Source organism: Schistocerca cancellata, chromosome 10 (genome assembly GCF_023864275.1).
Source record: "Schistocerca cancellata isolate TAMUIC-IGC-003103 chromosome 10, iqSchCanc2.1, whole genome shotgun sequence".
NCBI lineage: Eukaryota > Metazoa > Arthropoda > Insecta > Orthoptera > Acrididae > Schistocerca > Schistocerca cancellata.
Genome location: NC_064635.1, coordinates 134502981 through 134528406, shown reverse-complemented (window position 1 = coordinate 134528406; position 25426 = coordinate 134502981). Strand labels below are relative to the sequence as shown.

The window sequence follows — 25426 nt, the reverse complement described above, 5'->3', positions numbered from 1 at the left end:
TTTCATGTTTTCTCTGTGAGAGAAATCATTTCTCTTTTCAACTTTGCAATATAGTCAACACGGTTCATCGTGGTAGACTAAAACTTGACACTTCACAGGAGTAGTAAAGTAGACTGAAACAAAGGATGCAATCTGAATATACTGTCTGCAAATGTTGTAATGAGCACTGCGCTCATTGCCCATGCATTGGAAGAAACTAAAGTGAAGATTGGGGGGGGGGGGGTTAACACGATTCGTATCGATAATGTGCTGTGGTAGATATCTCTCACAGAAAACCAAGGTTTATAAGGATACTCATGTTCGAAAGTGGAACTTGTTTGTACTCATATGAATATGAAAAATTAAGGCAGTGAAACACTTCTTATTGCTACATTGTGAATATTGGCAGCATTGAGAAACGGCTAATTGTAGAAAGATGTGTGCCGACAGTTTCCAAATGAGCAGGAGCTGTTGAAATGTCAAAATGTACTTACCGTGCTTGCCAACTCCTGCAAGGTTCTTGAAAAATGTCCATTTTGATGGTGTATATGTAAAGAGATTTATTTTATTGCTATGAATATTTGAAAAATTTGAAGATGGGGAATATTAAATTTGAATTTCCCCCATGATAAAAAATAATTACATTCAATACTCAAAACACCAACACAATGACGTCTGTGGCAAAATAACTTATTGTGGCAGATTCCAGCAGCATTTTTGGGAACTTCTTAGGCTTTGGCCCTGAATCAAAGCTGCAGGTGCAGTTTTGGACCACTAAAATCTGAAAAAAAAGGCCAGCTTGCATTTGGATAAATAAGGTATTGCATTGATAAAATCAATGCAAAACAATTCATGAGCTGGCCTCAGAGACAGGATTAGTGCATATGATGGTGCTTTACATCCCAATGGAACGTCTGGACATAAGAATTGCATCACAATGGGTCCTGCACTATTTGTCAGAAATTTTAAAATGACCATGGTAGGATGCTGCTTCTACCAACACTGAACACTTGGAACACGAAGGAGAGGCTTTCTTACATCATATCTTTACTGTGGATGAGACATGCACCAAATTGTATGAGAGACACCTAAAACACCAATAAAAAAATTGCATCATTATTGGTCACCACGACAATCGAAAGTTTGTCATAACCGTAGCAGTGTGAAGGCTATAGTGGTTCTTGTGTTTGATTGTGATGGTATTATCCTAACATATATTGTTTTACAATGGTAGACTGTCAGTTCATTGTGTTACTGGACATTTTTGGGCACACACATTGATGAGCTCTGAGAAAAAAGTGGGTATATTTTCTGCAAACCTAACCATCATTTTCCAGGGCAATGCTCTGGTGCATACAGGTCAGGCTGTGTCGGATTTGTTCGATTGATAGGACTGTTAATTGCTGTATCACCTGCCAGAAGCTTAATTAATCAATTCCTAAAATGAAAGAGGTACTTCGTGATGTTAACTTCAAAACTGTTACACAGATTCGTCAGGTTATTAGACTGAGTCACTTAAACCGTCAACACAAATGGCACAGCTAAAGGTATCCTGTGACTTCCATTTCAGGGGCAGTGGGTTGTATACAATGCTGGTGGCAAATTTGAAGGATAATAAAGTTTTGAAACTTGCATCTATTTTGTATCAGAGTAAATAAAGTTACCACTGTTTAAAGTTCCAATCCTCATACAGTGCACACTTCTCATAATGGATGAAGCTGCTCCAGAATCTGTGGCCATCTGCTCGGTGACTCACCAGCTCTGCCCTTAATGTTTCAGACTCTCCATACATCCTGGAGAACCTGAAGCCCCAGACCAGGTACAACTTTCGGTTTGCGGCTCAGAACGAGGTCGGTTTCGGGCCGTGGTCATCACAGCAGACGCACACAACCCCACGGATATCAGCGCCAGAGGAGCCGCGGCTACTGGGTTTGCCACTATCTGCCACGTCCGGAACCGAGAATGAGGTGGTTGTGTCTCCGTACCCAAACCGGTACGAGCTGCGGTGGCAGGTGCCTGCGGATAATGGTGAACCTATCACTCACTACTCCGTCAAGTCTTGCCCTGTAAGTATTTACTCTTCAGTGTGTGTGTGTGTGTGTGTGTGTGTGTGTGTGTGTGTGTGTGTGTGCGCGCGCGCGTGCGAGCGCCCTTGCTTTTGTGGGGGGTTAGCCCTCTTGTGTTAGTCTGACAATACAGAGGCACTTAGATATCTGAATCTGACTCCCATGGATTTCTTTTTGTAGGGTTATATGAAAGACTTTGTGTATGTGCCTCCATTGCCAAAAACAGTTCAAGCTTGTCTAATGCTCTTGTGTTTGTGGCTCCACACACGATTCAGAATGTATATTGAGAAACTGATTATCACTTATATGTTGACCATTGCTTCTCAGGGAAACTGAATTTGAGAGGCTCTGGGGGGACCTGAATTGTTTGTTTGTGGAAGGAAATGTTCTGACTCACACATCTCTCCAGGATCCTGCTTCAGAAACAATTGATTGTGAAGTCATTTGAGGAAATAGAAAGAAGCTCACTGAATCGGTGTATTGTTTGTTGTTTGATTGCAGCTGCCTCTGACATAGCTGCTAACCTCAGGAATCTTTATTATTGGTCTTGAATTGGTGACATAGCTGTGAATTTGTCACACAAAACTGAAGGCATATTTCATTCCTTTATTGAAAAATGTGCAGAGTGGTCCATATTTGAGCACACCTGTTTTGTAGATCAGAATTAAATATTCAGGCTTCAGTTCTTTTAAACTAATTTGTGTTCAAAGTAGTACTGCGACAAGATACTACCAGTGCTGGTTTGAAACATGAAGCGTCATTGCTATCAAAATCTGTTGACATTTCATTACAGTACTAATGGTTTGAGGTGTGTTCGGACAAGGATTTCTCACAGACTTGAGGTTATCATTAAGTGAGATGCCATGACACTAGGTCATGTCAGATGTTGGTAACAATTGAATGTCTCAGGGCAGAAACAACTTGATGAAAGAACAAAAACTGAATTGGGGAAATTGGGAATTTTAAACAGGAAAATGTGGAACTCTTTTTGTTGAAATAAAGTTGACACCTGTATTTAGTTTACATTATGCATTATTATTATTATTATTATTATTATTATTATTATTATCCATAATAATTCAGTACTAAAGATAGCAGTTTATACAATACATTTAACAATAAGCATAATAAAAGGCCTAGTGCTGCTACCTTACAAGTCTAGAGTTTTGCCTGCAGCGAGTGGGGAAATCTTCAGCACCTAGAGTCATACGTACATTTTCTGCAAATATTATCACTAAATTATGATATTTATATTATCCTAGAATGAATAGCTTATCGTAGAGTGAATAACTGTTCGGTTAGTATGTGGTTTTATAACTCTTGGACCATTATAACTGCATAGAGTTGAGTATACATACTCTTATTTGCATATGACTTCTGTAAATCACCTTTGATCTTATATCATAATAAAATCTGCAGTTATTGCTGTGTCTCTGCAAATCCGTGACTCATCACAATGTTGTGCAGATTAAACATACGATACTGTTGCTAGTAAGTAATACATTTGTGTTACAGTGAGTTAAAATTACGTTTGTTGCTAGTGTTGAAGTTGCATACATGATACACACAACACTTCACCAATCTCTCAATGTGCTACATTTTTATGAATCTGTTCGCAGTCAGTGTCCATTACATGTGGCACCGCAACACGCTTGTCACCTCTGGTACCTTCTTGGTACAGTCACTCTGTTTAGACTCCCACCTTTGCCAACATTGGCATTCACAGTCACTCACCCCTTCTCTTCTACTATCTTGTCTTATAAAAGAGTGGGCCATTCTGACATGTTGGAAGCTGCCCTGATTTTTTTTACACTGCAAGAGTACATGTAAATAAATGCAGTATGAGTACCTTTGCTGCTGAAACTGACTAGAAGTATTTTAAAAATTGGTTATAAAGTTACTCATTTTCACTGCACAGAGAACAGTTCTTAACAGCAGTTTCTACAACTCTGCCTGCCTAGCAAGCAAATCAGCTGAAGCATCCACGACAAGTGTAGTGTCAAATGTTGTGGGAATTTCGAGCATCTAAACTGTATCGAAAATATCACTTATTAATTTTCTTTATTGTCTTGTCCGCCCCTGGTAGCTGACAGAATGTCATGACTAATGGCCCGGGTTCGATTCCTGGCTGGGTCGGAGATTTTCTTCGCTCAGGGACTGGGTGTTGTGTTGTCCTTATCATCATCATCATTTCATCCCCATTGACATGCTAGTCTCCGAAGTGGCGTGAACTAGAAAGACTTGCACCAGGCAACGGTCTGCTGGACGGGAGACCCTAGCCACACGTCATTTCTATTTTATTCTCTTTGGTTATTGAAAGCTAAATTGTTTCAGATTAAATACAGGGTGTACATAAAGTCTGGGAAGATTTTCAATTATTTATTGCACAAGAACCAAACATTGAAGGAAACATTTTGAAGGAAAAACCCAGAAAAATTTTTTCATATATACTGCCAAAGCGTAGTTTGGTAATTTGCTGATAGTCCGCGCTGGTCGCAAACGTGGCAGATTCAGTGCGGAGCGAGCTTTCTGTGTGTTGGTTCACCCCGACCACCAGATCTCAGTCCGTGTGACTTTTTTCTGTGGGGACATATTAAAGATCAGGTGTATGCACTGCCTCTACCACGTGATGTAGCAGAGCTCCGGCAGAGACTACAGCATCCGACTGCCACAGTCGACAATGCCATGCTGAGACAGGAACAGCAAGAATTCGATTACCGTATTGACATCTGTCGGCTCACTCGTGGTTCGAATATCGAATGTTTGTAAAAAAACTTTCAGAGTTGCTATTCAAAATGCAATATGTATGGCATCTGTACAATGTTTAGTTCTTGTGCAATAAATAATTGAAAGAGTTCCCGGACTTTATATACACCGTGTATAATTCTTTCAAAGGTGACTTCCAGTAAACAATAATTACAGCAAGTTTTCACTTCACGTTTCAGATGTCTTCTATTACTTATATTGGGAATTTAATGTGTTGAACTGGAATCGTACATGCATGTACATCCCATAGCACACTTCTTGTGATGATTTTTATACATAACAAACACAAAGTCTTTATAAAAGGAAAATTCATTTGAGAAAATTAATAAATTATGAGACAGAATTACAGACGAGTTCTACCTTCAGTAGGCAAAATGTGCAGAACTCCTGTTAGGCACATATAAAATTGAAAATGACACAGTATCTAGCTTTCAGAACTAACAGTTTCTTTTTCGGAGAGGATAAAGGGATAAGGTGAAAGTTGTTAAAAAGAAAGAGTAAGTTAATCCGACCTGTTGTGGGGTCAGTGGGAGTCCCATGAGAAGGGTTTCTGTACACGGGGAAATGGAATGCTGAAAGAATGTTCAGAAAACAGCAGGAAAGAGATGGTTGTTAACTATATCATAAAGATTGCTGAAAAGCAGATATGAGTGTGAAGAAATGGGAAGAGATAGTTAAATACAAAAAAGCAGTAGTTGAATAGGAAAAGTTTTAGATAAATGCAGGAAAAGATTGCAAAACGTAGAGAGAAGATGGATAATCAAAGAATTTGATTGATGAACAATGAAATGAAACAGTTGAACACTAAAAATGTAACCAAACAAGAAGAAAGGTCATTAAATGAAGAAAAATTGCAGGATAAAGAAAAAGTATCTTAAAGCAGAAAAAAAGGTAGCCAAACAAAGAACATAATCCGCAAACATAGGGAGGGCTTTGCTACACAGATGATAAAAAAAAAAAAAAAAAAAAAAAAATGCTCAACATGGAAAAATGTCAGCGAACACTTAAAAAGAAGTCAATGACTGTGTAAAAAGGGTCACCAAAAACTGAAAGAAAGTGAAGAGTTCATTGGCTGCTGTAAGTATGTGCAGAAAAATTTGTACACGAGATAGTCATCAAACGAGATAGTCATCAAATGTACTTTTAGTATTGCTAAAAATTAAGTCAGACTGCAAGGAAGTAGATCACTAAGTACTACACTAAAAGTGCACTACATAAAGGAAAAAAGATTGCCAAAGAAAGAAATATGATCATCCTCACAACAGGAGGGTCTTTCTCCTCCCAGGCACTGGTAACTTCTTCAGTTAGTGCACTAAAACACTAATCACATCACACCTGGGGTCTGAGTGACCTGGCCTTCCATTTTAACCCCTCATCCCCACCCCACCACAGGAAAGGAACTATTAATTCCAGCAACTAGATGGTGTGACTATCTTTAAGTGTCTATCACCAGAACTACACATTTCGCCACCTGATGCTGCCTGATACTTGACCACAATAGTTTGACAATTTTGCTAGTGCTGCCAGAAGTGAAAAACGTTGGCACTAGCTTGAAGATATTCATTTATTTCTGAGTACTGCCAATATTAGCCTTCACCTGGTGCAAAGTGCTACTGTAAACATTGTTAATGGTAACGGTGTCTGTGGCAACTGACTGATGCTGTCTTCCCCTCACCATTCCTTTCCCTCGGAGGTCGTAACGAGGTGGCGAGGCACGGGTCCTGTCGTTCCCAATACCCGATGCATGAATCGTCAACTTATTGTTGACGAGCTGTAAGTAATGGCTAGCAATTCTATCTCATAATTTAAAAGCAAAGTCCACACATATAGTAACTGGACAGTAATTCCGTACTGAACGCGCTTGATTGTGTTAGTAATTTCCTCTAAAATTCTTCCGGTTGTCCCCCAGGTGGAGAAGTACGATACGGAGTGGAGGCTACTACCGTACCCATGCCAGGAACACAAGCTGGAAGGGCAGGCGACGACATTCCAGCTGGAGTCGCTGCAGCCGGACACGCACTACAAGGTGGAGGTGCGCGCCACCAACGCCATCGGCAACAGTGTTCCCGGTCAGATAATCGTCAGGACGGTCAAGGGTGAGTGCACTGGTGGCAGCTGGACTGCGCTTCCAGATCCTTTTCTAAGTCTGTGTGACGCGTCAGTTAACACTTGGAGGCCCTGACTGTCAGAGGTTTGTGTGTTGGAGGAAAGATGGATTCTCGAATGCTATCCAAATTTGGGTCTTGCAAACAGTAGTTCTGTGTTTGTTGTAAAACTTGAGTCTTACTATCAGACTTGTAGCTTAATTAGCACTTTTGTAGGTTGACACACAGTCTACAACTACTCTGCAAACCACCATGAGGTGCATGGCAGAGGGTACGTCCCATTGTACAAATTATTATGATATCTATGATATCTTCATGTTCCATTTTTTTGTATGTGTGTGTGTATGGGGGGGGGGGGGGAGGAATGAGTGAGTGAATGCCTCTGTGTGTGCAGTAATTATTTTGATATTTTGATCCTGTCCTCACGATTCCTCTTTGAGCGATAGGTAGGGGGTTGTAGTATATCCCTAGCCTAAACATTTAAAACTGGTTCTTGAAACTTTGTTAATAGACTTTATCGGGATAGTTTGCATCTATCTTAAAGAGTCTTACAGTTCAGTTCCTTCAGTATCTCTGTGACTCTCTCCTATGAATTGTACAAATCCGTGACCATTCGTGCAGTCCTTCTCTGTGTACCTTCAGTATCCCCTGTTAATCCTATCGGGGTGGGGCCCACACACTTGACCTATATTCTAGCATGGGTCGCATGAGTGATTTGTAAGCAATCTGTTTAGTAAATGGATTTTACTTCTCCAGTATTCTACCAATAAACCGAAGCCTACCACCTGCTTTATCCACGACTGAATCTATGTGATCATTCCATTTCGTATCCCTACAAAGTGTTACACCAAGGTATTTGTACGAGTTGGCCACTTCCAACTGTAACTAATTGATATTATAGACATAGGATACCGCATTGTTTCATTTTGTGAATTTCTGAATATTTAGAACAAGTTGCCTTTCTATGCACCCTGTTAAAATGTTATCAAGATCTGAGTGAATATTTATGCAGCTTCTCTTAGATAGTACTTCATTATAGATAACTGCACCATCTGCAAAAATCCAGATTTTACTATTAATATTATCAGCTAGGTCATTAATATACAACATGAACAGCAGTTTCTTGGGGCACACATGAAGTTACTTCTACCTCTGACGATGACTGTCCATACAAGAAAACATGCTGTGTCCTCCCTACCAAAAAGTCCTCAGTCCAGTCACAAATTTCTCTTGATATCCTTTATGATTGTACTTTTGACAATAAGTGTAGGTGTGGTATTGAGTTATATGCTTTTCGAAAATCGAGAAACATTGCATCTACCTGGTTACCTTGATCCAAAGCTTTTGGTATGTCATGTGAGAAAAGTGCGGTGGGGTTTCATATGATTGATGTTTTCGAAAGCCGTGCTGGTTGCCATTGAGGAGGTTATAATGTTCAAAATACCTCATTATGTTTGAGCTCAGAATATGTTCTAAGATTCTACAACAAACTGATGTCAAGGACATTGGACAGTGGTTTTGTGAATAATTTCTACTACCCTTCTTGTAGATGGGAGTGCCCTGTGCCTTTTTCCAAGAACTGTGCACAGTTTTTTGTTTGAGGAATCTATGACAAATTGTAGTGAGAAGAGGAGCTAACTCAGCCACAAATTCAATATAGAATCTGACAGGAATTCCATTGGGGCTTGGAGCTTTGTTCAGTTTTAATGATTTCAGCTGTTTCTAAACATCACTGACAATAGTATTTATTTCGTTCATCTTTTCAGTGGTACAAGGTTTAAATTGGGCAGTTCTTCTAGATTTTCCTTTTTAAGGGAATATTTGAAAACAGAGTTAAGCATTTCAGCTTTTGTTTTGTTACTCTCATTTTCGGTTCCTGTCTCATTTACTAGGGACTGGGTACTAACTTTGGTGCCACCAACAGCATTTACATACAACGAGAATTTCTTTGGATTTTGTGAAATGTCGTTTGAGAATATTTTGCTACGGTATTCATTGAAGGCATCACACATTACTCTCTTGACAGCCAGATGCGTTTCATTCAGCATCTCTTTATCTATAGCCCTATGCTTGGTTTTACACCTATTATGCAGTAATCTCTGTTTCTTTAGAAGTTTCTTTACAGTGACTGTATACCATGCAGGTTCCCTCCCATTATGAACTGTTCTACTATGTACATATCTATCCAGTGCGTGATCATCTATTCTAACTTGAGCCAGAGTTACTATACATGCCCCTGACCTGTGCTGAAAGTTTCAGTTTCCTCATAGAGATATGACACTACTAATTGTTTATCTAGGTTACTGAACATATATATCTTTCTGTCGGTTTTAGTCGGCCTTTGTACTTTGGTAATAATTATTGCCCCAACTGCATCATAATCACTGATATCGGTTTCGATGTGGACATCTTCAAAGATGTCGCATCTATTTGTTGCCATTAGGTCCAATATATTTCCTTCATGAGTGGGGTTCCTAACTATCTGTTCTAGGTAGTTTTCAGAGAAGGCATTTAGTAAAGTCTTTATCACACCCACCACTAACAAAATTGTAATTTTCCCAATTAATTGTCGGGTGATTAAAGTCTCCACTGATAATTACGTATGATTGGGGAACTTACATACAAGTGAACTGAGGTTTTCTGTTGAGGTTTCCGGTTACATCAGAAGATGAGTCTGGTGGGCAGTGGAAGGATCCAGTTATCATTTTATGTCCATCCCTGATACTAAGTCTTGACCAAACAATCTCACATACAGCTTCAATGTCTATCTTGGTGGATTTGAGTTTTTGTCTACTGTGACAAATACACTACTTTCATTTCCTATTTGCCTATTCTTTTGATATACATTTAAATTTTCTCCAAAAATCTCACTGCTATCAATTTCCAGTTTCAACCAGCTTTCTGCACCTAGTATTATGTGAACTCCACTGCTTTTCATGAGTGCTTCAAACTCTGGGACTTTAATACGAGTGCTTCGGCAGTTTATCATTAGGATTTTAATACTCTCACCTGTGGGAGGCATTTCTTTCGATCTGACACTGTAGTTGCCATTATCGGATTGCGTGGAGAGTCTCCTTGTGTTCAACCCACACACAGTGAGCTACCTGACTAGCGCCCTCTGATGTGATGTGGAGTGCACACCAGTCAGCATTACTTTGGGGAGTACTTCGTCATTTTACTTTCTTATCCTATACTCTGTTCAAAATTACTTTGGTATGTGCACCTCGTGGTTGGAACAGAATTTCCAAATCTCTCAGTGGACACACACATAATCTTCCATTTTGTTTGACTTACACAAACTCACAGATTTTTTGATGTACATAGATGAAACTGGTATCAGTGTGTTCTACAAGTCTTGCACTCTGTGTTCATTTTAGTATCCATATCAACAAATTTTAAAGATAATTTATGGAAATTTTATGATAATGCATTTCCTGATGATGCTAGGAAAATGTTGGCAAACAAGAAACTGTTTCTTGTTAGAGTTAGGTGTAATTATGAGTGTGGAATCTTAACAATAAATCATATTTTCATGTGCTCCAAGCTTTAACTCTGATGGAGATTACAAACACAAGACACTGAAGAGTTAAATGCGTCACATAATGTTCTGTTCGACGGTATGTCCGTCGCAAAGTGGTTACTTGTCAGATTTTGTTACGAGGAGTAGGATACTGGGTTTATAATCTGTTACCGTGCTTTATGATCAGCTGTGTATTTTCGTCTACTCTTCCTGTCAACACATTATAACCAGAGAATTATTCATAGTGAGGGCCCAGGTTGTGCAGAACAATAAGTAGCAATGTTTATCTGGTGTGAAAAAGACTGCTTCCTTAGAGGTGAACAGGAATTTGCTGTATAAAGGATGTTTCTTTATCCTCGATAACCGTGGATGTGAGGTATCACATCGTCAACAAATGAATTTATTTTGTTAATCCTCTTATTGATAAAGTGTTCTTCACAATTTTGATGTTTTTATAGCTTCCTCTTTATTTTCAAAGATTTCCTTCTTCACAGCAGTATTTTTTTTTGTATTCAGAGCTCCAGCAGGTCTTTTGTTCAAGTAATTTTGAACAGAGTATTACCGATGTCTGTTGTTGCAGCAACATACCTAAATAGATTGTTAAATGGCTCATACTTCTCATTTGTAAATATATATTTTTGCTTCACATATTTTTAATCATGTCACTTTACCATCTCCGTGCTCATGACAAGTGTACCCGGTATGTATTGCAGAACAAATTTTTCATCTGTATGCAGCCTATGTACCAGTCTGCTGCTGAAGGACTTAACTGTAACTGTGAATAGTTATCCCCACTGCTCTCCATTGTTTATATTGTTAAAATATTTTTTTATTTACATTATCAAAAATCATTTTTTGGTGGCAATCTTCCTGTGGCCTTGAATGTCTCTCATACAGTTAAATGTAGTAGAACAGTTGCTACAGTTGTACAAGTAATGCCAGTTTCTACATTCACAACATAGATACAGAATAAATTAGTAAACCAGTGAGAATTGAGGTTACGTTACAACACAGAAATTGTCTCGCTTACTGATGGTGTTATCTGAGGGACACGTGATCGTCAAGTCTCATTGGCCCCTCAGATGTATTCTCAGAGGAAAATAAAATTACAACCCAGTTGGGCAGTAGAGACAGTAACTCCTTTCCCAAAGGTTTTTCTCTTGCTCACTGGTTTTTTGTAACAAGTTTCAGTAAATATTTAACTGCTGTTGCATTGGGCACCCCATTTTGAAAGTTGCATATTTATGTTGACGATTACTAGTCCGACCAGTATTTGAGCAGCTTCAGATCTATATAGTTGCTTTGGCCCTCATATGTATACAGAACTACAAATTACAATGTCACACATAAAATTTCCCATCTGTGCTGCACCCTTATATCCAGTGTACTGTATGATTATAAGCCTGCCAGTAGGTTTCGGAATCACACAAAGTTTTTATGATGAGTGGCAGGAAGGGGTCAGGGTGGGGGAATCGTTGTGGTTTTCAATCAGAAGACAGGTTTGATGCAGCTCTCCACACCAGTCTATCCTTTGCAAGCCCCTTTGTTTCTGTGTAACTACTGCGACCTACATCCTTGTAACCTGTTTACTGTAGTCAAGCCTTGGTCTCCCTCGACAATTCTTACTCCCCCAGTCTTCTGCCTACTTCATTACCAGATTCATAATTCATTTATGCTTTAAGATGTTTCCTATCAGCCTTTAAATTTCTTTTTTCTCCAATTTAGTTCAGTATACACTTGTGCAGTGATGGTCTGGCTTGGCTGTCAGCTTTGCTTCCAAAACTTAACAAAGTTTCTTTATTTTTTCTTAAGTCTCTCCCTCCTCAAATGCCTGTCCCATATTTGCGAACGTTTTATCCCAGGTTTACTGTTTTCTACCTTACCTATAACTTCTAATTTCTTCTTTATCACTTCAATAATATGTTTGCATTTATCTGTCACCTTTGTAGTGCTTGCAAACTGTCCGTAACTTCAGCAACAACAAGAGATGTTATAAAGGTTAACTCTGTCAACAGTCTGTTTTAGAAGCTGTTAAGAGATCTGTTGGTGGTAAGAAAAGTATGACTGAAGATGCCTTCTGCCAGTTGGATTATCAAAACAGAGCAGACACTGAGAAGGGAATCATCCCAGAAGAAAACCAAATTTTTTCTGGTAGTATTGGCTTTAAATGAGTTGGAAATTATCGATGTTTAGCTCCTAGGGAAAGGGATAGGCAAACAGGAAGATAGTAAATTGACTGCAGATGTTACATGATAGAATTGGCATAAGGTCGGAAGATGAGAAAGGAAACAATTGAAAAATATTTCCGACGGTGATATTTTGGGCCTGCAGCATCTTCCAGCAGTAAAACATGAGTCACGGCATAATAGTGTATTTTAAACAAAAAGTTTGTTCTTATAACAACATGATACTTAAGGCTTCACTCATTTATTTATTTATTTTTAAAAATTACCTAACCATGCCTAGGTAATACACAAACTGATTAATCTACACACGGATAATCAGAAGCTTGCTATAGGAAATAAATGCTCTGTACTGATACTCTTGTCTCAGTTAGGTTATATTTGTTGTGAAACTATAGGACAGAATTAGTAGCCTGTGCTTCCTTCAGGAGGTGAAATACCAGAACTACTGACAGGCACATGTCAAGAAGTCTTGTTGCAAAGATTACGGAGACAGAGATGGAGGTTGAGTTTATTCCTGCGTGTCAGAAATTTAAAATGGTATGTATTAGCAAGTAGCATAACATGTAAGATGAGTGGGATGCTGTTTGGCAATACTCATAAATTTAAATTTCTGACGTGCTCGTATTAATGGTGAAGATACAGGTAGTCGCAGGTAGGATTGAAACCATTTAAATAAAGTATGAAGTTACTCATAAGTTCCACTGGTATTTCAGAGTATGAGCTACTCAACACCTACAAGATGTTCAGGAAAGTGACACAGAGTGGTTGGTAGGTAGAGAATCTCTCCAAATTTCAATTTGTAATACACGTCGAGGCATAGATGGGGGCGGGGGGGGGGGGGGGAGCATGGTGTAAAATGGAGCATTGCCTGTATTTTACATCCTTGAATTCACTACCGTATTTACTCGAATCTAAGCCGCACTTTTTTTCCGGTTTTTGTAATCCAAATAACCGCCTGCAGCTTAGAATCGAGTGTAAAGTAAGAGGCAGTTCTGAAAAATGTCGGTAGGTGCCGCCACAACTAACTTCTGCCGTCGAATATATGTAGCGCTACACAGGCCTGCTTTGCAGGCACAAAGATAAATACTGGTGCCAAAACCTCTGTGGCAGTAAAAAAATTTAAAACAAGGTGGAAGATGAGCTTTTTTCTCCGCCCCGAGTTTCGACCACTTCATTTTCATACATTATCCAACGAAGTAAATACAAATTCAGTGTTGTTCATCTTCGAATGTAGCAGCATTTCAATGTACTACGAAAATCCGACTGGCAAGACTGTTTGGGATGTTTGTCAATATGGCCAACTCTACGTTCTGAATTTTTTCCTACCTGTGAGAAGAGATGGTTGCTAATAGGAACTTTTATGAATTGTGAATCACGTGCAGTATTCTCTTCCTGTCTGCAGTATTCTCTTCCTGCCTGCCTAATAAACTACGAAACTAGAGTGAGACAACAGCAAACGTGGAAGAATATACATATCATGTCATGTCTATATTCGTATTAATCTTATGCCTAATAGTGATACAGTCAGAATTGAAGCACGGCAATTGACTAGATTTTTAAATCTAAGATGACCAATTTCTGTGCAGAATATAATGATATAATGTACTAAAGAGGCGTCTGCAAAGATTTTCAAACGGAAAAAAATTTTCGCTAAACTCTCGTTCAGAACATCTTCGATCATACGCAGCCTATTATTTGGTTCTTGTTGATCATTATCAAAGAAAGCAGCAGTGTAAGTAACAACAAATAGCAGTCTCTGGTGTTTTTTTTTAAAGCGCAAGTGGCGACAGGCCATAAACACACATTATCAGAATGCGACAAATAATGCTTGACACAGTACAGTAGTGCATTTTCACCTTAGGGTGACGTAAACACCTATAACAAAGAGAACGGCACTTATCAGATCAAAGAAAAATAAGCAATCAATTCAAACCAGACGAAGCACGTGAAAAAGGAAGGGTACCCGTATAAATACGGATGGAGCGCCTGACGCATAGCAATGGCTACCTGGTAAAGCTTAACTGCCAAGCTTACGACTCGAACCAAATTACTGTAGCTGTATCGTCATTTATTCGACCTAAATTACAATGGACCAACTTTGTTTTGATTTGGAGGTGTGGACTAAAACTTTTCTCTCCGCTTGAATTTCGAGTCTCAGCTTCAGGTGTGGCTTAGATTCGGGAAAATTTTTTTCCTTGATTTCCAGTCTCATTTTTCAGTTGCGGCTTAGATTCGAGTGCGCCTTAGATTCGAGTAAATACGGTAGATATGAGTCAGTTGTGACAGTTCATTGATGCTTTTGTACCAAATATCAGGTAAAATCTCCAACAGACAAAACAATCCTGTGGTGGCACCACACGTTATGGGGAACTGGCTGCTTATGTTGTCTGAAGAAGACGGGCCAGTCGGCACTGTCAGCAGAGAAGGTGGAGCATGTGCAGGAATCATTCTTTGGGAACACCAAGAAATCGACAATGTGTGTGAGCAGAGGGCTGCAGCTACAGCACTCAACTGCCTGGGGGCATTCTGTGCAAATTTTTGCCTTTAAAACGAACTGGCTGCACTTTTTACATGCTACTCGGGGCAGTGAGCTTAGTTCTGGTTTTCACAAATTTAATGTTACATACATATATTATCCACAAATTTGCAAATACATTTCCTCAGCTTTCTAATGCTGTTTGCAGTGTTTTTGTGACTTATATTGTTTGATCACAGATAATGATTTTGTCCATGTAAAGTCTTTTTTGCATTGTTACGTTGTCATAAAAAATAAACAGTTAAAATTAATTACACTCGGTCATCTGTAATTATATATACTTAGTAATTCTGCTGCTACTTTCACTCCATAATAATATTACGAATGTGAAAGTAAATCTGACTGTTACACTTTCACAACTAATGCTGAATCGATTTTGGTGAAATTTCACATGGAGACAGCTGCGTATTACAAGATGTTTACTGATTTGAAGAATATAACATGAAATACGGAGACAGAATTACTATTTGAAGAAGCTATTTCCTCTTTGACTTTAGAATTTTGTCATATTTGTGAAAATGTTCTACATAATATGATTAAACATAATAAATACCTACAATATGATTAAACATAATAAATACCTACATAGTATGATTCAACATAATGAATGCAGTGCTTATCCAATCCTCAACATGTTTAATCTATACTTCCATACTAATAGCAATCACAAGTTTGTCACATTTTAGCCACTGAGTGTCATGCGTCTCCTATAGCTTGTTTTTCATATCTCAACAAGGCACGTTTTTGTAAGTAAGTACTAAAATTAAAAATAAAACAAGTAGACTTTTCTTAGCAGTTTTATTTTTACATGAAAGCCTGTACTTTAATCTACTTCTCTACATAATTCTCAGCAATATTAAGGCACCTATCATATTATAGAACCAGCTTTTGAATATCATCCTTGTAGAAATCTGCCACCTGATTAGACAATCATCTCTCTCACTTTCTCATAACTTTCAGCATCAAATCATCAGTAATGTCTGAAGGTCGACCACTTCCTTCCTCATCATGCGCATTCGTATGGGCATCTTCAACAAGCTCTCATCCATTTCCGTACCACTCTACCTCTCATAATGTTTTCTCTACACACTTCACTGATGTGACAACAAATTGCAGCCAAAATTCACACCTGTAGCAGTAAGAAAACAAATTACAACATTTATTTCACAGAGTGCAGGATTCTCAGTCAGAGGAGGCATTTCAGTTACGATACTCACTGAACATTTTTGGGAATTATGTAAAAAAGTAGATTAAAGTACAGGCTTTCATGTAAAAATGAAATTGATAAGAAAAGTCTACTAGTTTTATTTTTATTTCAGAATGCTATTTACTTAAAAAACATGCCTTGTATTTATGAGAAAATTCAGATTTTTACATGTGGAACGTACGCCCCATCCTGAGGCACCACGTTTGTAAGAATTGCTTAAGGCATTATCGAAATATTAATTTTTGAAAAAAATATTTAACATTAAATAACATAAAAATTACACTTCATATTGGGGACTCATCTTCACTATGCACTTGCCTTAATTTTGTCTTTGTAACCATGTTACTGGCTTCTCTGTTACTAGGTGGGTTTAGTTTTTAATATACGAAGTGTGATCAGAAAAATATGGTTAATAATTTTATTAGAAACAAAGTAATAAGCTTACATGGAATTTGATTTCATCTGCTTCAAAGTAATATCCTTGGCTACTAATGCACTTATCCCAATGTCGAATACATGACTGGAATCGTTTCTGGAAGGTGAAGGGGTGTTCAGGTGCTCTGTTGTGGGCCTCTCAATATCAGGAATGGTGTCAAAACATTTTCCTTTGAGAAATATTTTTATTTTTGGAAAGAGTCAGAAGTCGCATGGTGCTACATCTGCTGAGTAAGGTGGATGTGGACAGATAGGAACAATTTAACAATCCAAAAATTGTTGAATCAAAAGTGTGGTGCTGCACAGGGCATTGTCATGATGATGAAGGACGACATCAACACACTTTTCTGGTCTCTTTCTTCGTACATCGTTTTGCAAAAATTGCAGAATGCTCTTGTAAAATTTTATGTTTGCAATTGGTTAACTGGTCTTCCATTGGGAACTCTGAATTTTTGTCCTACCCACACACTCAAGTTTCATCTCCGGTTACAATTTTGGACATGAAGTCCAGGTCTGAATAAAGATGGTCCTTTAACTCTGTGAAAGTGACACACAATTTTCCTTCTGTTCATCACTCAAAAGTCGTGGATCAAATTTTGCACTCACTAGTCTCATTTGCAGATTATAAGTTAAAATGCTTTGCACAGACTCATACAAAATGCTAAGTTCTTTGCTAGACTTTCAAATAGTTATTCACCTGTTTGAATAAACAATTTTTGTCACCTTTTGCTCGTTCGCTTCTGGTTTTTGGGGTTAATGGATGTCCCGTACGTTGCTCGTCTCATACTGACTCATTTCTGGTTTTGTCGCTGATGCCACTTGTAAATGGTCTTCAGAGTTACAGTATTATGGACATACATCAATTTCAACATTTTATGAGTTTCTTCGGCACTTTTTGCAACTTGAAACAGAACTTAATGTTAATGCATCAGTATCAGAAAATTGAGTCCGCCTCGATGCAAAACACCTTGTTATTCATTTATTTCTTTATTGTCTCAGACAAATAAACAAATAACAAGGTTTTTTGCATCAAGGCAGACTCAGTTTTCTGATATTACTGTTTTTCTATGCAAACAGGGACCAAATGAAAGAGTTCCAAGATAAAATCATTGTTAAAGCATTGTTCGGAATCCACGATGCACAACAGACACGGAAAACACAAGCTCACTCTAAAGTCTCTGGATGCTGACTGACAAGTCAGAACTTGTTCCATCTTGACACTGCGTGTCTTAACAGATCAGATGAATTACATTAAATGGTTCTAGCATCAGTAGTTGCTGATAAAAATTTCATTCACTCTATTTTTTTGGTCATACCTCATATTTTGTCTTACTTTATACCTGTTCTGGCCAATGAAGTCAGCCATGGCAATTAGCCTTCCAAGTTTCACGCTATTGGTCAGGTTTTTCCAACTACGAGGCCAGAGCCGGTATCTATGTTTTGTTTGACTTGTGGTCTAAAATTCTCATACTTCGGGCATCTGCCAATCACTGTGCTGGAAAGAGCAGTGTCGTCTACTGATGTCAGCATGAGACTAATTCAGCTGCTTGGCCCTGACTGGCTTGCCTAACTAACTTCCTCAGCTGTCAATACATGCACCCGACTCAGTCTTGCATCTTCCTAATGTCACAACTGGATGCACAGCTCCATCTGTTTTGTAAAGGAGAAACAGTTCCCATCTTCATAGTTCAGAGAAATTTGTGCTGGAAGGGAGCATCTAAATGACCTGTGTAGTGAAGCAGCCGTTGAAGTCATACGTGCTGTGCTGCACAGCATATTGGTTGGTGAAGTTTGTGGTTTGCCACAGTTTAGCAGTGGCCATTCATGTGAGTAGGCTGCCTGTCGTGCCCATACAGAATGCTGTACAGTAATTGCAATATAATAATGTAGAACATTGCTGCTTTCACACGTGGCCCTGCGATTTATTATGTAGGAAATGAGACAGGTCATGAACTTGGACCAACCACAAGGGAATGAACTGTGGTAGTACGATTGGACTAGGGATGGACAACAATATTTTGCAGGTTGAGTGGGCAGTGGAACACTACTTTGGGGGATGTGGGTTGGATTTTGGATAGGAGATCCTCATCTCAGGACACGACTAGAATTAGTCGAAGTTATGGAGGATGTGGTTTAGCTTTTTGAGGGCAAGGTGATACTGAGTGATCAGCAGAGTGCTGATTTGTGGCCGGTTAATAGGTTTGCTTGTACCAGAGGATCAGATGGTGTGGGAGATTTGTTTATGAATGAGCTGGGTAGGATATTTTGCCAGTAAATACTCTGGTAAGGTTATCACTATATTTTGACAACTGCTGTTTTCTACTGTTGAAGTGACGTACTTGGGTTGTGAGGCTGTAAGGAAGAGATCTTTTGACATGGAGTCTATAACAGCTGTCAAAGTAGAGTTATTGTTGGTGGTTTGTGCGCTCGATATGGGCAGACGTATTTATGGAGCCATCTGAGAGGTGGAGATGGCTCAAAAAGTTGAGAAGTATCAGGTGAAGGCGATTTGGAATAAGTGTTGAAGCTATGGAGGAAAGAGCAAATGTTGCCCTTCCTATGAGTCACATTGTGAAAATGTAATAAGTGAATGTGATCCAGGTTCAGCATTGCACCTGATAACCAAAAAGGCCGGTTCACTGTCATAATATATCAGAGAAAAATTTCAGATAAAATCAAACTTGCTTTTCAAAAAACAAAGCTGTAAACAAACTTCGGAACACAGGCAAACCAGTACAAATGTATCATTGCATAGAACAATCCTGTAAATTTACCTGTTCAGGTGTTTACAAGTTGAAATATGATAGCTGTCAGAAAATGTACGTAGGAAGGACAGGAAGAACTTTTAAAACAATATTCAGGAAACAACTTAATATCACTGGCATCTTCATTTAGCTCACACCTGAAAGAACAAAAACACGCAGCCTGTAACATATTACAATGCTTGTCAATCCTACACACCACTGAAAAAGGTAGCCTGCTAAATATTTTGGAAGAAATATAAATTTTCACATATCTGACAAAAAGTCTTGATGTTATTTTGAATTAACAGGTTGACCGAAAAACAAAGAATTCATTGAAAATTTCACAAATGTTCTCATAAACATTTGGTGCTGAAATCATTCCTCCGTTTAGAAATTTCAGTAACGCTGGTGATAGAAATGAAATGATATGTCAGACAATGGAAAATCCAGGATGGAAAAACTGTGGCCAAAACAAGTGGACCACCCTGTTGCAGAACATGCTGCGAAACATGATATCCTACATTTCAGTGTTTGCTTTATAGACTGTGCCATATGGATCCTTCCCACCAACTCCAGCTTTTCTGAACTGCGCAGGTGGGAACTTTCCCTGCAATACAGCATATGTTGCTGCAACCCTCTTAGCCTCAACCTTTGTTAGTCAGTGTTCTGACTCATCCAGCCCCTTCCCTGTTCCCATTCCAGCACTACACAGCCATCATTGCACCACTACACCCTGTCTCTCCTCTTCCACTGCTTCCCAAACCCCACCCCTCCCTATCCCTCCCCTGTCCTCTGTCTAACCCACAGCACTTCACTGTCTGCCATCCCCACCATACTATCCCTCCCTCTCCCCGCCCCAGCCCCTCCTTATTCCCAACCAGTCGCCACTCCAATCATGCACTGGTGCTGCTGCTTGCAGGGTGGTTTCAGTTGCCTGAGACTGCAGTTTTGTGTGTGTGTGTGTGTGTGTGTGTGTGTGTGTGTGTGCGTGCGTGTGCGCGTGTGCGTGCGTGCGTGTGCGTGCGTGCGTGAGTGCGCACGCGCGCGCGTTCGTATGTGTTTCTATTGTAGATGAAGGCCAGTGGCCAAAAGCTTTAATTGTGAAAGTCTTTTTGTTGTGCATATCTGCGACCAAGCGTCTCCACTATATGGTGACTAGCAACTTTCCTTAACATAGTCTATGAAATAAACAACTCAATAAATATATGTGGATGCTAGCACATTGCCATTGACAAGCACATAATCTCTAAATTTATATGCAGATTTAAACTGTCGTATAATTAAATAATTATATGAATATAATAGAGGGAAACATTCCACATGGGAAAAATATATCTAAAAAGAAAGATGATGAGACTTACCAAACAAAAGCGCTGGCAGGTCGATAGACACACAAACAAACACAAACATACACACAAAATTCAAGCTTTCGCAACAAACGGTTGCTTCGTCAGGAAAGAGGGAAAGAGAGGGAAAGACGAAAGGATGTGGGTTTTAAGGGAGAGGGTAAGGAGTCATTCCAATCCCGGGAGCGGAAAGACTTACCTTGGGGGAAAGAAGGACAGGTATACACTTCCACATATGCGGATGGATATGTGTGTGTGTGCGAGTGTATACCTGTCCTTTTTTCCCCCAAGGTAAGTCTTTCCGCTCCCGGGATTGGAATGACTCCTTACCCTCTCGCTTAAAACCCATATCCTTTCGTCTTTCCCTCTCCTTCCCTCTTTCCTACCGAAGCAACTATTTGTTGCGAAAGCTTGAATTTTGTGTGTATGTTTGTGTTTGTTTGTGTGTCTATCGACCTGCCAGCGCTTTTGTTTGGTAAGTCTCATCATCTTTCTTTTTAGATAAATAATTATATGACTGTTGCTGGCAAATGTCTTTTGGTTGTGATAAGAAAGCAATATGTAAAGCAAGTTAAATTATATGAGAAAATAGCAGTCACATTAAATAATACAAAACACTGAATGGCAGAGGATAAATGTATTTTGAAAAATACTTTTTCGGCCGTAAAGAAAATGCTGCTGACAATTGTCAGCACCAAATACTAGACCGACAATAAATAAATAGATAATTATGAGATATTTTCAATAACTCCATGTTGTTTTTTCTTAAGGAGTTACGTCAAAGATAATGTGTTCCTGCTTCCACTACCATTTAATTTGCGAGAGTTGCAACTAAGGATCAATTAATGCTCTAGCCGATATTGACTGTCATATTGAAGCAAAGGGTGCCCATACTGCACACTTGAAATGTGAGTCAAAAACTTGGAGAGATGCTCCAGCTATTGGTATGTGTCAATGTCGCTATATCTCTCATAGTTTTTGTGCAGTTGTCTTGTGAAACCCTGGAGGTACTTATGAATGATGCTGTACAATAAAACTATCCTAGATTTTGGAATTATTAGTTCATTTCTCTGAGAGGAAAGAGCTATTGATTGGAAAGTAAAGAGCACAGGTTGAGACGCACCCACCTGCTGTGATCTCTGTGTCCCTCTGTCTATACAGCATGTGGCCCATCTCAACCTGCAGTCTGGTTGGGATGCCTTTACTTCCCACCCTATTGCTCCCTCCTCCCTGAGCAATGAACTTACACTTTAGAAGGCTAAGTATATGTGTTTTCCAACAGTGCTTAGAATTTCATCTCCTGAAGGCAAACACTGGAGAGCTGTGATGTCATTCTATGATCTTCACAATTTACTTTTCCTTTTGGGGCAATTTTAAGTACACTGGTCAACAGTCACAAAATGTTTTTTCATTTATGAGAACAATATGAGGTGCTTCTGCAAGATAATTGAAGGGGTCAGCAGAAGACAGTGCTAACTCTCAATTTAATAAAGATTAGTTTGGTCACACTATCTGTTGTATTATTGAGTGCACCGCATGCTAGCAACAACTTTTCCAATATTTACTGCTAGAAAGATTACAATTACTATATAATTTTTTGCCATACTGTGTACTATGGTCTTCTGTTTGAATTCAGTCAAACATGTAATATACAGCAACTCAAAATATGGTCTTGTGGGTTACCACTTTCTTCCACCAACCACTTCAGATCAGTCCTCAATCCAGGTCTAATTTCAGAATTTGTGTATCAGCCTCAATTTTCATAATGATGTTTTTGTAAATTACTACAGCAGCATATGTATTATATGTCTCTGGCAAACAACAAGACTTCCAAATGAAAACAACAAAAAAATCTATCAGTACATAAACGAATCAAGGAAATGAATAAAATAAGAATAAAGAAAAGTAAAGAATTACACAATAATATTTCCTTCCAAATTTCTTGTGATACTTGGAAAGCCAGTAATCCGACAACATTGCGGTACTCCATTTGCCTTGATGAAGATTCTCAATTTGGGACATGTCATGGTGAAACTGTTCCCCATGTTTATCACTAATACCACCAAAGTTATCTGGGAAGATATCCCTGTGATCATTCGAGAAATGTAGTTTAAAGTGACAAATTACATCCTGTAATGTGGTATGATCTCTGTAGTTCTTGTACAATATTTATAATAGTTCTCTGCCCTGTGGTTTCCTAAAAAGTTGTTCCAGCCACATGAAAGATAGCCTTGCCAATTTTAACACCAATCAGCAAATCAACAAAATGTTCATGACTCATTAATTCCTTAATTTGCAGTCTCGCAAATACTCCTCCCTTCATTTTGGTTTACTGGTTCATTTGTAGGTTTGTCTGTGGCTTTCACAAAGTTTGTGTTGAGACACACATTTTTGGGGTCAACAAGAGCAGCTCATTTTCTTAAATTAATAGTATTTCTTTCTGTCTGCTGTTCCACTTGCATTGAAAGTGGCAGTGCTTTGTAAACTGAGCTGAGAAAAATTGTGATATCTTGACATCTCTACACACTTGCTACTTGCATTTACAAGTTTGTAGCAGTTTTAAGGTTCTCATTTTTCCTTCTGATTAGCTGCATGAGGAATCAGAACAGATCCAGATTTGTTCCGTGAGAATTACTATTTTTGGACCAACTTTGCTGCATCTCTGAACAAGTACCACTTATTTACACTGAAATTGTTGCCGAGAGTCTCCGTAATAAACTCGTTATCATTTCTTGAGGTAGAAATTTGACCTGAGGGCCATGTTGTGTAATTCCCAGTATATATTTTGATTATTCTTTAGCAATTAAATCTGAAAAATATTTAAGTTGCGTCACAGGAGAATAACTAAGTGTTTTCGAGGGTTTCGACAGTTAGAGGGTTGCGTCTCATAAGAGAACTGAGCCTGGTAGCCAAAAAGTGATATCATTTTTAAATTCAGCTCCCACGACTTGGCAAAGCACACTGTTAACATTCTTTGTAATAAAAATAATGTTGACCTGTGTTCCCAGATGATATGAATTGAATAGGATGTGCATACTTAGCAATAAGTATCTCCTGTTTGCTCATGCCACTCCCTGAACTTTTCTGTTGCAGATCCGAGCCAGATGCCAGGTACTCAGGCCGGACAGTCGTCTGCGGCCCCCGCTCGCCCCCATCTCCACCTCCTGCCACCTGTAGTCCTGTCCCTGTTAACGATTTCCCTAACTCATATCCGGCTATGCTAAGATCTTAGAACTCGATAGGTGGGGGGGTGGGAGGGGGGAATTTTCAACGTCCTCTTGTTTACTTTCTCCTCGTCCTCCGAAATGGGGATCAGTGGAGATCTCGTTACGGGATAGTCGGGTCAATTAAAATTTGTCGCTGGGATCATTTTTGAGCGTGTCAGGTTTTCGGCGATTCTTAGGAAAGTGCTTGATGAGCGAAAATTTTTGTTCCGATAGTCTTACTATTCAGTTTTGGACTACTATACTTGCAGTACAGAAATCTCTGGGCACTGAGTGTGTATTTTCTAACTAATTCCGTCTTTTCGTTTCTTATTTCCCCTCCCCCTCTATTATAGATCTGTTCGAAGGCCAGTGGGCTAAGAAAAGTAGACCATTTACTAAAACTGTCTGATTTGAGTATTTTCACCACAGATTTGGTTTCGTTGAAGTTTTTATTGTTAATTTTAGAGAACTTGTGTTGAAGCTAGTTAGTTTTATTTCTATTACTTGCAGTATTTCCCAGTATTGGATTACTTGAGTATTACTCTTGTAATCTGCTAGTGATTGGGAATTTATTATGCACATAATTTATGTGTTACATTATATATTTGCGATATTTTTCTTGATTTTACTCATTAGATTACATTGCTGGTGGCATGAACTTTTAAAAATATGTCCGTTATTTCCCTCGGGAACTGAGCACCAGTGAGAATTTGAGTGTGTCCTCCCGCTTCAGTTTACTTTACGTGAATCTCAGTGGCAGTGTATGTCGACAATAAACTGGGACTGTTTACTGAGCTGAGACACCGATATAGTAAACTGAAGGAACCAGTTCAGTACACACACATCATGAAAGATTTCTATGAAGCACATGCCTCTATGTATGTAAGATGTGCTAGCTAATTACTTTAGGGCACTATAGTAAAGCATCGTATGAGATTCTCATTTTTAATAGGTCTGTTTATAGGAATCTCCAATAACAAATAAAATTGTAGGAAATTATATCTATTCCGTTCCAAAACAATGTCATACTTGTCCAGAAAATGTCTTGTTCTTCCAGAGATCATATTAATGGGCTGTAATGAAATGAATGAATGATTGAGGTACAGTTATAGAGTCAAAAAATAAGGATGAATTACCTGGCAAAGTTTTGAAAGATTGATGCAGTGCTCTGTGAAAATATATCCCAGTTTTGTAGGAATATTTCTTTCTCCAAAGCAGCACCACATCTTACTCTCTAATAGTGGCATGAAGGTCACATATTCAGGAAATATTAAGGTAGGATTCCATGTTCCAGTCCATTGGCAAAGGTGTGTTTCTCATACAACAGACC

At 38.8% G+C, this 25426-nt stretch overlaps 1 protein-coding gene across 5 annotated transcripts in view; it reads left to right on the top strand.

Moving 5' to 3' along the window:
- The window catches only part of LOC126106515 (fasciclin-2), a 905782-nt gene that overhangs the window by 806520 nt on the left and 73836 nt on the right, over positions 1-25426 (top strand). For all 5 annotated transcript variants that reach the window (XM_049912842.1, XM_049912841.1, XM_049912840.1 and 2 more), the window contains exons 12-14: positions 1759-2045; positions 6721-6907; positions 23984-24001. In XM_049912842.1, coding sequence (XP_049768799.1) covers positions 1759-2045; positions 6721-6907; positions 23984-24001 — 492 coding nt within the window. The remainder of the gene's footprint in view (positions 1-1758; positions 2046-6720; positions 6908-23983; positions 24002-25426) is intronic.